A 17,169-nucleotide genomic window follows, 5' to 3' on the forward strand; every position below is an offset into this window, starting at 1 on the left:
TAAATAAGCAGTTTTGTCGAGCAGTTTATTAGCAAGGATCAAGCATAAACAAGAAGAATTGTAATAGTTAAAGCTGCTGAGTGCTGAAATGACTGCCTTTTGGAGTTCTTGGGACCTTTGTACTAGGAAGTTCTTATGAGGAGGCCACCAAAGATTTCTTCTGACATTTCTTTCCTTTTCCTGTAATTCTAGAAGAAAACATGAAAGAATTATGTGATACTTTTAAGAGCAAGAGTTGGATTTGAAGAATAAAAACTAATCTTACCTAAATTGAACACATGAATAAAGGTTAATAAACTAAAAACTACCAGTTTCTCAGTGGAAGTTGTGAAATCTAACAATTTATTTCAGAAAAATTATTTGTTCAGCAGCATTAATAGGAATTGCCCCATACCTGATTTATCTATCAGGTTTGCTTTTCTTTATGAATATGGAAGTTAATGTTTAACATCTCTTCCTGCATTCTAAACACTCTACTTCAGTGACATTTCAAGAAAAAGCCATTTAATTTGTAATATTTGGAAAGTTTATGTAAGTCTAAAAACTCAAATAAAGTAATGCCTTTACACATTTAATAAACTTTTAACATTTTTCATCAGTATGCTTATAAATCTGGACAGAAGTTTTCTTCCAAAACTAATTGTGACCTTAGTCTAAGATTAAATGTTTTACCTTCATTGTAGTTATCAGCTTAAGTAATAAATGAGCATTCACTGTAATGGAAGTAATTGTTTTCTTACCATTTTTTCAGCATTAAAAAAAAATCTTAGAGTTTAAGTATATAAATAACCAGAGATAAACTTCCACCTTAAAGGATATATATATATATATATATATATATATATATCCTTTAATTTCTTAATTTTAGTTCACTTTTTTTTTAAGAGAGATTGAAAGAGAGAAAGAGAGAGAGATAATATCCTAAGCAGGCTCTGCACTGTCAATACAGAGCCTGGTAGGGCTTGAACTCACAAACCTTGGTAACCTGAACTGAGCTGAAATAAGAATCCGATGCTTAACCAACTGAGCCACAAGGATGTATATAACTTTTAAGATGTTGGGGACAAATCATTTTAAAAGGATATACCAATTTAAAAAAGTCAGTGTGATCTTTAAATAATACATCCATATTGCTTGAGTTTTTAAAAAATAACTATTTGGAGCATGTGGTAGAGAGGATTACAGACTTTTTTGGGGTTCATATGCTGAAACTAAGAGCAAGATATAACTTTTTTAAAAATTGAAGTACAGTTGACCCATAATATTAAGATAGTTCCAGGTGTACGACATTGAGATTCAGTAATTCTATACATTACAAAAGGCTTACCCACAATAAAAGTGTATTATAGTATTATTGACTACATTCCTATGCTGTCCTTTTCATCCCTGTGACTTATTTTATAACTGAGAGTTTTTACTGCTTAATCCCCTTACCTCTGTCACCCATCCCCCACACTCTTCCCTTTATGGGTCTGTTTCTCTGTTGTAAGATATAATTTTTTGCTTAATTTTCTTTCTATTTTTGTTTTGTGGTATAGACTCCTACTCTGGAGTACTTGCCTTGTGTAATAGTTTTTTCAGGTGCTTTGTAGAAATGTACCATATTTCCATACTAGTATAAATTTTGTTTAATTTTGAAACAAATAGGTTTTATAGGCTATTTTTGCAGCCTCAGTTACCGCTACCATGCTTAACATAAAGTATATGATAGAGGGAGGTTATGTTGTTGGTGTTATTTAATCAGAGTATAGTTAACATTAGTTTCAGGCATATAATATATGATTCAACAATTCTGTACATTATGAAATGCTCACAATAGGTGTAGTTATCTGTCACCATGCACAGTTACTGTATTATTATTGACTGTATTCCCTGTACTGTATTATTTATGTTGTTTTTAAACCAAGAGTTGACTAGCTAATTTATTCAGCAAATACTGTTTGCTCACCTACTATGAAAACACAGTTTAGTTCTGACAGTGCAGTAGCAAATTAGCCAGAGTTGCTGTCATTGCTTATATATATAGAGGTAGATATTTTAAAAATTAATTACAGGGGCACCCGGGTGGCTCAGTGGGTTAAGCATCCAACTTCAGCTCAGGTCATGATCTCATGGCTCTTGAGTTCAAGCCCCACATGGAGCTCTGTGCTAACAGCTGAGCCTGGGGCCTGCTTTGGATTCTGTCTCCCTCTCTCTGCCCCTCCCCCCTCAATTCTGTCTCTGTCTCTGTCCCTCTCTCTCTCATAAATAAACATTAAAAAATTAATTACACAGATAATTGTTTAAAGTTGTGATAAATACTATAAGAGAGCATACAGAGTTCCATGAAACATGTGGGTTCCTGAATATGACATATAATTATCAGGTTTTGAACTCAGTTGTTTGATTTATAATTAAATTCAGGGAATATTTGATATGTCTGTGTAGACAGTCCTTTTTCCAATTTGGATTTTTTTTTCATAGTATAAGAAACCTCTCCACTAAATACATATTTTTCCTTTACACTTTGTTATTCATCTACCCTTCAAACATTGTGAAAATTCATTTTTTTTTTTTTTACTCAAGACAGGGAAAAAAGATTACTAAGGGTTTTCTGACTCACCTTTGTAACTTTTGTAATAGCAGAAAAGGTTATGGAATTGAAACACAGAGACTTCACCTACTAAAAAAAATTCTATTTCATTGGAGTGGTATTGCTGGTATCACAGAAACATTGAAATTCATTGACAAAGGTTAGGTGATCTTGATGTTAAGTGTAGAGAAGTCATTTTTTTATTTTAATTTTTTTAAGTTTATTTTGCAAGAGACAGAGACAGCATGAATAGGGGAGGACAGAGAGAGGAGAGAGAAAACCCCAAGTAGGTTCCACAGTGCTAGCAAAGAGCCTGACACGGGGCTTAAACTAAGGAGACTGCAGGATCATGACCTGAGCTGAAACCAAGAGTCAGACACTTAACTGACTGAGCCACCCAGATGTCCTGGGAAATAAAATGTGTAAACTATGGAATTTAGAATTTATTCCTTGAACAGTAAAGGGCAATTAGAAGTTTTGTAAACTTTATTGATAAAAATGTGTTCCCAATATTAGTATAGTTTTTCTTGTGGTTGGTTATATCAATAATTTATACCAGATCAGCAGTTCCATTCTCATATAGGCCATTTGGGTTTGATGTTTTCCTGGGATCTCCTAATATAAAATGTGGCAAACAAATCTGAATTACAGTTGTCAGGGCTTAGATTAAGGCAGAAAATTCAGTATTACTCATGAGATAACCATGATCTCATTAAACAAAAGTTATGGCACTTCCAATTCGGATGTGGTCATTACAAGAGTACCTTTACCCTTTTTAATAAGGTAAGTATTTACTAAGGTGATAATACCTGCTGCACATGTACTCTTAAATAGAAATACTGTTTTAATAGTACCAGGAGATTACTAGAAGAAACAGTGTGTAATACATTGAATAAAAAGTCCTGATTTGTTTAATAAGTGAACTATTAATTTAAAAAATCATCTTTTTGATTAACTGGGGAAAGTAACATGTTTTAATTAAGCATTTACTAGTTTTAAAATAAAGTTGTAATCTGGTATCTGTCTTATTCCTAATGTATTGAAGAGTGAAAGGAACTATTCTTTACTCAAGTTAGGTCAGTAGGAGATGGTTTTGTGTGACTCTTTTTTGGAATTTTGAGTTGTTTCCTTTTCTTTACTGTGTGAATTAAATGGGAAGTGATAGTTTCTTTTAGGAAGTCTTTCATAATGGTGAATTATATGTCTTTTTGCTTTTTTAAACAACTTTTTATAGAAACTAGTATAAACAGGTATTTCTTAACTGGCTGCATTGGTATTCATGTTTAAGAGCAAGAAAGGAAATGGAAAGGTTTCATGATTTCATGATGAATTTCTTTGTGCAGCATCTCCTTTTTCTGTTTCCAGCAGTGATTTTCATGCATATCCTTAAAGTGATTTACATTTCTAAGAGCAGATACATTTTTATTCTATTGCAATTTAGGATGGTTCACTTTATTATGGATGCCTTATTTTTATTTCTATTAGATTAAAATAGAATTTTCAGTTAAATATGTACTTTTTAAAAATAATATGTACTTAGCATTTAACAGTGCTGTCCCATAGAAATATAATGTGAGACACATATGCATTTTAAAATGTCTTATATTCTTATTCTCAGTGTATGTAAAATATTATTTCAACCTTTAATCAATATAAAAATGATTAATGAGTTTATTTTTGCCTTTTTATTTCATACTAAATCTTAAAATTCAGCTTATATTTTACACTTAGATCCTTTCTCAGTATGGACTAGCCACATTTCAAGTGCTTGGTAGCCACATGTGGTTAACGGCTACCCTACTGTAAAGGGCATGTCTATAGAGACAGAACAAATTCTTAGTGCTTGGATGGATAGACAAATAAAAGGAGATATTTATATTCCATGAATTAGATTTGATTAGTATAGTAACTAGTTTCAAACACAAAATAATATGATTATCTTTATAGATACCAAGCCTGGACTTCTTTATTCCTTGGAAAATTATTTGGAGGAGATAAGATGAAAGTAGTGGGTAGATGGAACTTTTACATTTGGTTGCCCTTAATAAGTGTATTGTATAATTGTGTTTATTTTTATTGTATGTACATGTTTATACTTCTGTGAAATTTTATTATATATCTATAACTTGTAGCATAAATGCAGTTCTAACTACAATGAAGATTTTGTGCTGCAACTAGAGAAGGAATTGGTCCAAGCCCGTCTGAGTGAAGCTGAGTCTCAGTGTGCACTAAAGGAGATGCAGGATAAAGTCCTGGATATAGAGAAGGTGAGAACAGTATAAATACTTCACTCCCAAATAGGAAAGGGTATGTGATGAGATGTACTTAGCAGTTAAATTGGACTTGGTGTTTTCATATAATGGAAACCATACACACTAGTTACAAAGAGAGAAAAGGACTAAGAAAATGAGATCCTCAGTTATTTTTTCTTGTTGCCATACTACTCAAAGCCCCCTTTTTAAGGGTGGTAAAAAAAAAGATTAGAGCCCTTTTAGAGGAAAACAAGCAGGATAATTTTGATATGAATAATACTTACATGTTGAAGAAGAGAAACTTAGGGGATACATATTAATGGTTGTCTTCAAATACTGTAGTATCTTCATCTAATAGGATATGATCAGTACATAAACATTTCAGAAAATTTTCAGCTGAGTGTAACTTAAAATTTTCCTAGCCACATAAGCCACCTTAGGATATGTAGGAATATCTAGCCTAAGGCATACTTATAGAAGCTACTTTACTTCTTTTCAAGGTTACTAAAGAACTTTAAGGATTAGATAAGTTAGTGGAAATAGAAATGCTTTTAGGTTTCTTGTAACTCTCAGATTTAAGAGTCTGTGTTCCAGACCACAAACTCTGAATCTCTTTTTTTGCCCTCTATGAAATCATTGATGGCTTAGGCTCTATGTTAAGCGTTCTTTTTACCTGTATAGTATCTAGCTGTGTGAATCAAAGCCTTATAGGGACACTTCAGTGGCTCAGTTAGTTGAGTGTCTAACTCTTGGTTTCACCTCAGATCATGATCTCGCAGTTTTTGAGTTTGAGCCATGCATTGGGCTTTCCTCTGACACAGAGCCTGCCTGGGATTCTACGCCTCCATCTCTCTCTGCCCTTTCCCCAACCCCCACTCCCTCCTCTCTCTCAAAATAAATATAAATTTAAAACATTTTTTAAAAAGCCTCATAAATAATGAACCTAACAGATAGCCTCAAGTTGTTTCTGTTTCTTAATGAACAAATGCAGGGTATAACTACCATCAGTAGTGGAATAATTTTGCTAGAAATCTACGTGCTATTTTTACATTATTTTTGGAGAGTTTTATTCTCCTATTTGTTGAAAAAAACCCAGCAAGAATGCTATTAAAAGTGCATAACAGAATATTTGGTTTCTAAGTTAGGAGTACTCTGGATTCTATGATGTAGGTAAGAATCTGGATCTTTCAGTTTTGAATATTTGGTAGGAAGAAATGTCCTTGGGTCCAGTTTAGTAATGGATTTCTTGGAGTGCCTGGGTGGCTGGTTGAGCAACTGACTGACTCTTAATTTTGGCTCAGGTCATGATCTCAGGGTTATGAGATCAAGCCCTGCATCAGACTCCATATGGAGATTGCTTGGGATTCCCTCTCTCCTTCTCTGTCTGCCTTTGTCCTTGCACATGCACACATGATCTCTCAAAATAAATAAAACAAGCTTTAAAAAAAATAATAAAAATGGATTTCTTAAGTAGCTTTGTTGGTATTTGTGTTATAGGGTAGAAAGGAAATTAGAAGGCTTCATACTTCCTATGGTTAATTTGTTTGTGCAGGATTCTCTCTTTATGCATTTATAGTGAATTTCTGGGTTTTGATTGAAAAGATATTTATAGTCCATCATAAAAATGTGTAATTGGCAAGAATAACTTTATTATCTCTATGGGCTAAAATCTTCAACCTACTATGAAATATTTTAGATAACAAAATTTCATAGATTCAGGACTTGAAATCTCAGTAGTACTTCAGTTTACCTAAGGAGCTTTTATTAGGGCCTAATTCAGGATCTCTTGGTCATGGCTCAGAGCAGTGTAATAGGGGCTACCCTGTATCCTAAAGTGCATCTGTTAGTCTGGAAGATATCAGTCTAAATCTTGTACTCTGGAAGCAAATATTTAGATAACCTTGGTATTAATTTCTTAATCCTGATAAAAATAATGCCCAGTGTACAAGGATTTTATACCCCTTTCCAAAATAACATGCTGAAAAAATGAAACAAAAATATTTTGGACTCTTCTTTTCCGTAAATCTTTAAAATGTAAATGTTGTTCATGCTTTGGAGTCCCAAACAGAGGTTACTAAGCTTATTGCCATGTTGAAAAACATTTTTACTAGTGTTGCTTCAAAACTCTGTTAGTGTTTTACTAATAAACAAAGCAAAGTTAGATTTTCTCTGTCCTCAAAATTAAGTACAATTACCCTCATACATTCACAGTGGGAATGTAAAACAGTGAATTGGTTTTGGAAAAGCTTGACAGTTTCTTAAAAAGTGTAAAATTAGCTTCTGCTCCAGCAATTCTCAGTATAAAACTCAAGAGAAATAAAAACCAGGTCCATACAAACACTTTTACACTAATATTCATGGCAGCATTTTCATAATAGCCATAAAGTGGAAACAACAATGTCTGTAAACTGAAGAATGGATAGATAAAATGTAGAATACATACACACAGGGAATATTATTTGTCAATAAAAAGGGATGAACCTTGAAAACATGATAACTGAAAGAAGCCAAACATAAAAGGCCATATATTATTTGATTCCATTTATATTAATGTCCAGACAAATCCACAGTGACAGAAAGTAGACTAGCGGTTGGCCAGGGGTTGAGGCAGGGAAAATGTGGCGTGACTGCTAATGGGTATAGGGTTTCTTTTTGAGGTGATTAAAATGTTCTGAAATTAGACTGTGATGATGGTTGTACAATCCTGTGAACACTCTTAAAACCACTGACTAGTGTACATTAAAAGGGTAAGTTTTGTGGTTTGTGATTTATAGCCCAGTAAAACTATAAAATGAAGTATAGTTATATATTATATATGTTTTATTTTATTTTTTAAATTAAGAAATATCCCAAATTTTATTTTCTCTGCCTTTAGAAAAACAACTCCTTTCCTGATGAGAATAACATTGCAAGGCTTCAGGAAGAGCTCATTGCTGTGAAACTGAGAGAAGCAGAAGCTATAATGGGTTTGAAAGAACTTAGACAACAAGTCAAGGATTTAGAGGAACACTGGCAGGTATATGCAATATATGCAGTATATTTTTGCATGCTCTTTATAAAGTGGGTAAAAACCTGAGTATCCAATTCGTGTGAATCTGAAGTAACTGATGATCAACACTAGGATTTGAGTTTAAGCTGAGAAAGACTCTTGGAATGTAAAAGTCGGAGAGCATTTAGAAGTTGAAAGTACTTTCAAGCTCTTTCTCTCTTTTAAATTCTCATAATTAAATGAAAGATAAAATAGAAATCAAGTCACATTATTGTTGTATCATTGTGATTTATATCACTTTTTCTAAAGAACTGAAAGAAAATTTTCCTTTATGTAGCGCATACAGCACATATTTCTCCTGTTGATGCTAAATCCATTGGTCAGTATGAAACAGCAGAAGGGTGATACCAATATAAATTTGTCTATACATTTGTAACCTTTTTTTGAAAATTGGTTATTTCACAAAATAAGTCAGGCATTCATATGTCCTCAAATTTATTCAGATATGAGGGAAACTATTGATCAGGAACAAAAAAACAACAACAATCTGGAAGATTCTGTGGTGGCTCATTCAATTAAGCACCCAACTTTGGCTCAGGTCATGATCTCCTGGTTTGTGAATTCGAGTCCCGCATTGGGCTCTGTGCTGACAGCTCAGAGCCTGGAGCCTGCTTCAGATTCTGTATCTCCCTCTCTCTCTCTCTACCCCTCCCTCTGTCTCTGTCTCTCAAAAATAAATAAATATTAAAAAATAATTTTTTTAAAGAATCTAGAAGACAGAAGGGAGAGCAGAAAGAAAATAACAGTACATATAATTTTGTGACTTTGGTTTGAATTTGAGATAGGGCTACCTCTATCAAGAACTGAAATTAGTCCTTGACATTACCACAGCTTTTTTTTTTTTTTAAGTGTCAGGCAGCAATAAACTGGAAATTAAGAACAACAAAACTTATCCTTTACCATGGAATTTTGAGAACACTCCTAATATTACCTCCATAATTCATGAATGGCACCATTTTTTTCTTTGCTTGGGATTTAACTAACAATCTGTCTTATAAAAAAATGAGGGTGAAAATTATCTTCTTTATAGTAGTCCACAGTATAAACAGAACTTGTATTCCAGATCTGCCATTTATGGCTATGTGACCTTTCTGAACTTACTTAATTGCCATTTCTGTTTTCTGACCTGTATAATGAAGATAATAGGGCCTAACTTTTAAGGTTTTCTGGGGATCAAATAAAATGATGTGTATATAGTGCTTAATATAGTACTGGGCATGAAATAAGTGTTCAGGAAAGTTAGCTCCTATTTTGATACTAGGAATATGTGTTGAAACCTAAATTTTTGTCTTTCAGCGCCACTTAGCTCGTACTACGGGGCGGTGGAAAGACCCACCTAAGAAAAATGCTGTGAATGAGTTACAAGATGAGCTGATGACCATTCGACTTAGAGAAGCTGAAACTCAGGCAGAAATAAGAGAAATAAAACAAAGGATGATGGAAATGGAAACACAGGTATGATGGGAAAGCCTTTCATCCCTAGAGTAGAGCAAGGAGAATAGAGCTCAAAGTCTAGACTATAATTTCCTAGCACAAATGGAAGGGGCTAAAAATTGTAGTCTTTGATATCAGAGATTTAATGTCTTCTTTGACCCATTCATCAAAGTTTAAGCAAATCACAACACAGAGTACTAACCACTATACGATCACGGCTAAAGTTTAAGCAAATCATAAAACTATGTGTTATTAACTTTGTTGCCTTGTTGTACAACTCGAGAGGAAATACTCAGGTAGAGCAAAATATCTCAACCTTGACTCTATTAACATCTTGAACCAGGTAATTCTTTATTGTGGGGACTGACCTGTGCATTGTCGGCTGTTTAGCAGCATCCCTGTCTTCTACCTACTAGATCCCAGTAGCACTGTAGCACCCTCCCCAGATTTTGACTAAGCATCTCTACACATTGTCAAATGTCTCCTGGGGGCAGAACTGCCCCTCACTGAGAACAATTGGTATAGAATATAATGTGAATGATGCTTCCTTATATGTAATGTGGTAACTCTGAGCAGTTAATTCCAAAATTATACTTGTTTCTTCTTCAGTCTCCTCTTTCTGTAATAAATTCTATCTTAAATATACTTGACTTAACATCTGCACACTCCTTTTTAATGAGCCCATTTGCATTATAAAGTATATTTGGTTTTTATGTGGTACATTTGTGTGGACCACATTCTGGAAATGTTACTTGGTTTTCAAAATAGTCAGTAGGGGGCATAGTTAACTCACGTGTCATTCTGTATACATATGTGCAAAATGATCATCCCAACTTGAACACGATAATATGAATCGGTGAATCTTTTAGATGAAATAGATCTTGTTTTATGTTTTTCAATGTTATTTTCTTATGTTTTTCATTATAATTGAAAATAGCAGTGAGATTATAAAAAGTAGAAATCTGGTTTTTATAATGGGAAGTTTTAACTTTATAACATTTTCTCTCAGTGTACACATTAAAGATAGAAACAGCTATTAAGCCAATGTTCAGGGTTTATTTCACTATGGTGAATGAATCAAATTCAACAAATATAATTTTGAGAACTGTTGAATACAAAGGACTGTCCAGTCATCAGAACTTAACACTGAGAAATCAGTTGCACAAACTATGCTTAATATAATTCACAATGTGACATGATGGATGTTGACTAATAATTTCATACTATATGTAAGTCAAGTCATTATGCTGTACACCTTAGACTTACACAGTGCTCTGTATCAATTATATCTCAATAAAACTGGAAAAATGTATAATTTAGAAATCCAGTAATTAAAGAGTTCAATAGAAACTGCTATGGAAAATAGGATGGGAAAATTAATTCCAACTAGATGGTTTAGGGAAAGGCTTCCTAAGGAATGTGTATTTTGAACTGTATCTGACAGACTGTAATTTTGGAAGGATTTTGCTGGAAGATGAATGGAGTAAGGCACTTTTTAAATGCCAGTGTTTGAACTGGTAATGATCCATATCTAGCATCCAGGTTAAGAGATTATCCTTGTTGCTACATGTAGTTTCAGTTCCTTCATTTTAGTGACTTTCAGAAAATACCACCTAGTAAAGTACACCTTAGTGTATTGAGCCACACTCTTCTTTCTTTGTACCAGTTTTTGCTATTACAAATAGTGCTACTCTCAACATTACTGCACCTGTTTCCTTGTGGATGGCTCTACAAGTTTCTTCAGTACAAGGATTCTTATCTTGTTTGTGTGTGCCAGGAACCCCTTTGGGAGTCTGATGCCTCCAGACCCTTTCTCCAAATAATGTTTTAGGGGTACCTGGGTGGCTCAGTCGGGTAAGTATCCAACTCTTGATATTGGCTCAGGCGCAGGTTGTGATCTCACAATCATGGGATCAAGCCCCACATTGGGCTCTGCACAGAGCTTGGAGCCTGCTTAGGTTTCTCTCTCATACTCTCTCTCTGCCCCTCCCCTTCTCATGCATGCTCGCTCACTCTCTCTCAAAATAAATAAAAAATAATGTTTTTTAATGCAAAAGTAAAATACATAGGATTACAACACAAACCAGTTACATTGAGGTACAGTTCTCAAACTACTGAAGAATAAACAAGTTTATAATATAGGATACATACAGGGACATACACAACACATGGCAGGATTTGGGTTTTTAATATATATTTTTAAAATATTTCTTACCTAAGTTAGAATGTACTATAATTTTCCTTTTGGGGGATACCCTTCTCTAGGTTTGGTATAAAAGTTATAAATTTATGGAATAAATTGGATTTTATTTTATCATTTTTTGTTCTACAAAATTTTGTCTAAGATTAGAATTACCCCCTTATTTGAGTATTTGCTGGAATCCATTTCTTTAAACAATCTTATCTTTTTGCCTTCTTTTGTGGGAATAGTAATTATTGATCCTACTTACTGAAGGCTTATAGACCTTTTCAGGTTTTCTCTTTGTTCTTGAGTCTCATTTGGTAAGATGTGCTTCCTTGGGAGACTGTCCATCTCATCTAAATTTTCAAATTCATCACTTTAAGTTGTTCAGAGTGTCTTTTTAAAAAATATCTTATCTTTTTACTGGATCAATATTTATGTCTCTTTTTTCATTCCTAATAGGGTTTATTGTGTTTTCTTGAAAAGTCATTGCAGAAGTTTGTCATTTTTATATTTCTAAAGACTGAATTTTGAATTTTTGTTGGTCCTCATCTGTTGTACAGTTTTCTATACAATTTAGTTCTGTTATTATATCCTTTTACTATATGTTGCTTGGGTTTCGTCTCTTTCTCCTTTCTTTGTACTCCTACCTATTATGTTTTCTTTTCTCATATATTTTTTATTCTTCAGTTCCATGCTTTTGACCTCCCCTTGTGATTACTTCTTTGACTCAAGATTTGTTTACAGGTGTGTTTTGTATTTCCAAATGTATAGATGTCTCCTTCACTTCATTAGTAGTTTATGTTATTAGTTTAATGAAATTGCTTTGTGGTCACAGAATATGGTCTGTAGAGTTGTACTTACATTAGATCAAATGTCTTCATTATACTGTTTATATCTTCTATATTTTTTCTAATATCACCTGATATTTCAAATACTAACAAATAGATACCTTCTCTTGTGATTGTGGATTTATTTCTCCTTAGATTATGACAGTTTTTTGGCTCAAAATATCCTGAGCCATTTTAGAGGGAGATACAGATTTATAATTGCTGTTTTTTGTGGTAAAATGAATCTTATTAGGGGCAACTGGGTGGCTTAGTCAGTTAAGCATCTGGATTGGATTCCAGTAAATCTCATCTTGGCTCAGGTTATGATCTTATGGTTTGTGAGATTGAGCCCTGCATCAGGCTCTGCACTGACGACATGGAGCCTACTGGGGATTTTCTCTCTCTCTCTCTCTTTCTCTGCCCCTTCCCTGCTTGCTTGCCCCCACCCTCTCTCTCAAAATAAATAAATAAACTTTAAAAAGAAGTTTAAAATGAATCTTATTATATACGGACCCTCTTTATCCTTCAGGATGCATTTTGATTCAGTCTGACTTAATATAGTTATCTAAGATGTTTATTTTATTCTTTAGGTTTATTTATTTTGAGAGAGAGAGTCCAAGCAGAATGACGGGAAGGGGAGAGAGAGAGAGAGAGAGAGAGAGAGAGAGAGAGAGAGAGAGAGAGAGAGAGAATATCCCAAGCATTCTCTGCACTCTCAGCACAGAGCCCGATGCAGGGCTCAAACTCACAAACTGTGAGATCATAACCTGACCCGAAATGAAGGGTCGGATGCTCAACTGACTGAGCCACCCAGGCACCTCTAAGCTGTTTATTTTTTAGTCTTTGCCTTATATATCTTTTTCCATCTTTAAAATTTCAACCTGCTTATATCTCTGATAAACTGTATATAGATGACGTTGTAAAAAATCCAATTTGACAAATGGTCGTACAACTCTAAATATACTAAACTGCTGAAGTTTGAGTACACTTCAAGTAGGTGAATTTTATGATGTGTATATCTCCAAACTTAAATGCAATCTCGGGCTCTTTCTGCAGTCATGGTTAGTCCATGTTTGATGATTCAATTTTGATTAATGTCTGTCACCTTGCTAGCTATTTCTCTTTGTTCCATCTGTTCTTTATATCTTTTTTCTTCTTGTTCTACTTCCTCTTGGATTTATTGGGTATTATGATTCTGTTTTTTTATCACCACAAGTGACTTCTTTATACTCGTTAATTTTTTTTTTTTTTTTACTGGTTGCTCTAGGTTTTCCAATATACATCTAATGAGAACTAATCTTCAAATAATATTGTACTCTTCACATGTACTTCAAATAATATTGTACTCTTCACATGTAGTATAAGGACCTTACAACAGTATATTCCCAGTTCTTCCTCTCATCCTTTGTGCTATTGTCATCATATATTTTACTATGACATACAGTACAAACATGTCATATATGCTACTAATCTTGCTTTTTAATCAGGTGCCTTTCAGAGAAATTTTTAAAAATTATAACGATGTTTATTCCCTTGAATATTCCATTTCAGCATTCTATTTTTTTATACAGATCCATGTTTCTCTCTGGTGTCATATTCCTTCTGCTTAAAGAAATTCCTTTAACATTTCTTGTACTGCTGGTCAACTGGCAGTAGATTTTTCGTTTTGTTTCTTTGGGAAAGTATTTCTCTAATTTTAAAATGGATATTGAATTCTGGGTGGTTGTTGTTGTTGCTGTTATTGGGGTTTTTTTTCAACACTTTAAGTTACTCTTCTTGTCAGTAACCATGTAAGCCAGAATCCTGTTGTAATTCTGTTTTTATCTACATGTAATGTGTTTTATCCTCTGGTTACTTTTAAGATTTTCTCTTTTGTTTTCAGCACTCTGAATATGAAATGACTTGTATTTTATGTTTTGTTTTGTTTTTCTTCTGAGTTTTTTGGACCTATGGATTTGTGTCTACCATGAAATTTGGAAAATTCTTGGTTATTCTTCCTTCAGATATTTCTTCTGTCTGATCCACAGTCTTTTCTCCTCCTGGGATTCCCGTTACACATATGTTAGATTATTTGATATTGATAGTAACTCTTGGGTACTTTTCTTTATTCCCCTCCTTATTTGTTCTCTTTGTGTTTCAGTTTCTATTGTGTTAAATATTTCTATTGACTTATCTTTAAGTTAACTTATTCTTTCTTCCACTTTGTGAGTTGTCTGATGAGCCATCGAAGGCATTCTTCATATCTGTTACTCTTTTTTATTTCTAGCATTTCAGTTTGATTCTTAGTTTTCATTTCTCTGCTGATAATCAATATGTGATCTTGAATGTTTTTTACCTTTCTCTTGGAGCCTTTAGCAGGTTAATTACAGTAATTTTAAATTCCCTGTCATATAATTTTAATATATGTGTCATCTATGAGGCCGATTCTGTTGATTGCTTTGTCTCTTGGTAGTGTTTTGTTTTTTCTTAACTTTTCCTATGCTTTTTAATTTTTGTTGTTGTTGTTGAAAACTGAGTGTCTGGTGTAGGACAGTGGACTAAGTAGTTTTTATGCCTTGAAATGGGCATTCCTTTTCTTCTGCTAGGCTTTTAATGTGGGGGGTTTGAGTTAATATAGGCAGGAGTTGGGCTGGGTTTGAGGTTTGTTGTTTCTGTGGTTACCCTCATTGCACCACAGGCTTCAAATTCCTCTAATGCTATCTTATTTTTAGATTGAGGGCTGGTTTGCCAGAGGATTTTCTCAATATCTTTAGGTCTTCCATGTGTACAGCACTTCAGAAAGAGTCAGTCTCCAGCAGTATTCCAGTTTTACTCGTTATAGTAAGTTAGAGAGCCAGAGTGTTCCCCATTGTTCTGATAAAACCTCAGCCTTAGACTGCACTGTGGCTCCACACTCGCTAGCCAGCCAGTACTTGGCCTCTACCAATTTAATTTTATTCTGGCTAAAAATTATTCTTAACAGTCTGTCTGTCCTTATAGTTGAGGCTAGTTTGTTGCCCTGTTTCCTCATGTCTCTGGTTTCAACAAATGTCATTAATTTAGAATTTGGCTGGCCTTTTTTTTTTTTTTTAAATTGAAAGGGTGGAAACAATGCTCTTTCTACTGTGTCTTCATCAGAAATCAAAACTCTTTATTATGATATATTTGAATTTTTTTACTTCATTTTTCCCCTTTTTCTGTTTTTTTTCCTTTCTTTTTATTGGATTTAATTAAATGTTTCTTTCTCTTCTGCTAGTTTGACTTTTATAATTCCTTTTGTTTCCTATTAGTATTTATTACCTGAAAAAAAATACTCACCTGACTAAACAAAGTTTAATGTTGTTTAATGTCCATCTTCCTTCAAGGCTGTGTAAGGGCCTTAGGAAGATCTCTATATGCTCTTCTTCCATTCCCAATCTAATATGTTACTATTATTGTACATTTTTTATGTCTCTAAATTATTAGACATTGTTCTGTGGAGTCAGTAATTATTTGGATTTGTCTACTCATTTGCTGAGTTTTGCTTTCTCTTACTTTAACAGTTTTTTCCAGTTTGAATCATGAATTGTAAACTCTCACTTTCTTAGGATAAATGTACTTTTTTTGCACTGTAATTTGATAGTTTAGCTGAATATACTGTTGTAGAAGGAAATTTATTTTTTTAAGCACTACAAATATTTCCTATTGAGATGTCTGCTGGATATTTCACTTTTTCCTTTCATAGATACTCAGTTTTACCCTTGATTTGTCTCTTCTTCTTCTTCTTTTTAAAGTTTATTTATTTATCTCAAGAGAAAGAGAACCGTGAGCAAGGGAGGGGCAGAGAGAGAAAATCTCAAGCAGGATTTGCACTGCCAGCATGGAGACCCCTGTGGGGCTCAAACATGTGAACTATAAGGTCTTGACTTGAGCTGAAATCAGGAGTCAGATGCTTAACCAGCTGAGCCCCCCAGGTTCCCTGTCTCTTCTCTTTAGCTTTCTGTTTTGTTAAAATGTATCTTATTGAGAATTCATTTGTATTTATTCTGTTTGGAATTAGTTGTGCTTCTTGAATTGTGGTTTCATATATATATTTCTTCCAGTTGTAAAAAAATTTTCAGTCATTGTTGCCTCTTAGACCATTATATGTAACCTTTTTGTTTTCTGTTTTATCATGCAACCCCTATTAGGTGTATTTTGTACCTTCTTACTCTCTTTCCTTTGTGTTTTGACTTCTTTTGGGACACTATTTCTTTAATGTAGCTAATCTCCTATTGAACCCTTTAATTAATTTTTAATATGATTGGCTATTTTAACTTATAGAAATTGTATTTGGTTGTTTTTCAAATTTGCTAAGTGTCTTTTGATAGTTACTTGATCTTTGCTTATGTTTTTACTTCCTCTTTTTATGTCTAAAAATTTTAAACAAAATATTTTATATAAAGTCCTAACATGGTTATTTTATTATCTAGAATTTAAAAAAATCTATCTTTGCTATCCTTTTTGTCTACTGTTTCTCATTGTCAATTTGGCATTTTATTTATATGTGGAGTTTTGTGATGATGGGTCATGGAGTTGTATTAAGTGGTACAGGGGGAGTTCTAATTTGTGGAAATTCTTTGCAGTATATGTTGAAGGTGTGTCCCTTTCACGTGTAGTTATTTGTTTAGTGGTAGAATGGAAGGTCTGTAAGAAGAGGTTGTGGAACATTTCGAATATAAGTACTAAGTACTTGAGCACTAAGCAGTTCACTCTTTATTTTGTAGACAGATAGTGAGTCCGGAAGATGAATAAACCCGGTAAAGAAGAATAAACCCAGAAGTGGTAGAAAGTTTTGGAGCTTAAATCTATTAGATGATGTGGATTTTTCATTAAAACTGTAGGCAGAGTCC

At 33.6% G+C, this 17,169-nt stretch overlaps 1 protein-coding gene across 5 annotated transcripts in view; it reads left to right on the forward strand.

Moving 5' to 3' along the window:
- The window catches only part of EVI5 (ecotropic viral integration site 5), a 190,558-nt gene that overhangs the window by 106,452 nt on the left and 66,937 nt on the right, over positions 1-17,169 (forward strand). For all 5 annotated transcript variants that reach the window (XM_029947060.1, XM_029947062.1, XM_029947063.1 and 2 more), the window contains 3 exons: positions 4,705-4,839; positions 7,700-7,840; positions 9,170-9,328. In XM_029947060.1, the coding sequence (XP_029802920.1) occupies positions 4,705-4,839; positions 7,700-7,840; positions 9,170-9,328 (435 nt within the window). The remainder of the gene's footprint in view (positions 1-4,704; positions 4,840-7,699; positions 7,841-9,169; positions 9,329-17,169) is intronic.

This window comes from Suricata suricatta, chromosome 8 (assembly GCF_006229205.1).
Source record: "Suricata suricatta isolate VVHF042 chromosome 8, meerkat_22Aug2017_6uvM2_HiC, whole genome shotgun sequence".
Taxonomy (NCBI): domain Eukaryota; kingdom Metazoa; phylum Chordata; class Mammalia; order Carnivora; family Herpestidae; genus Suricata; species Suricata suricatta.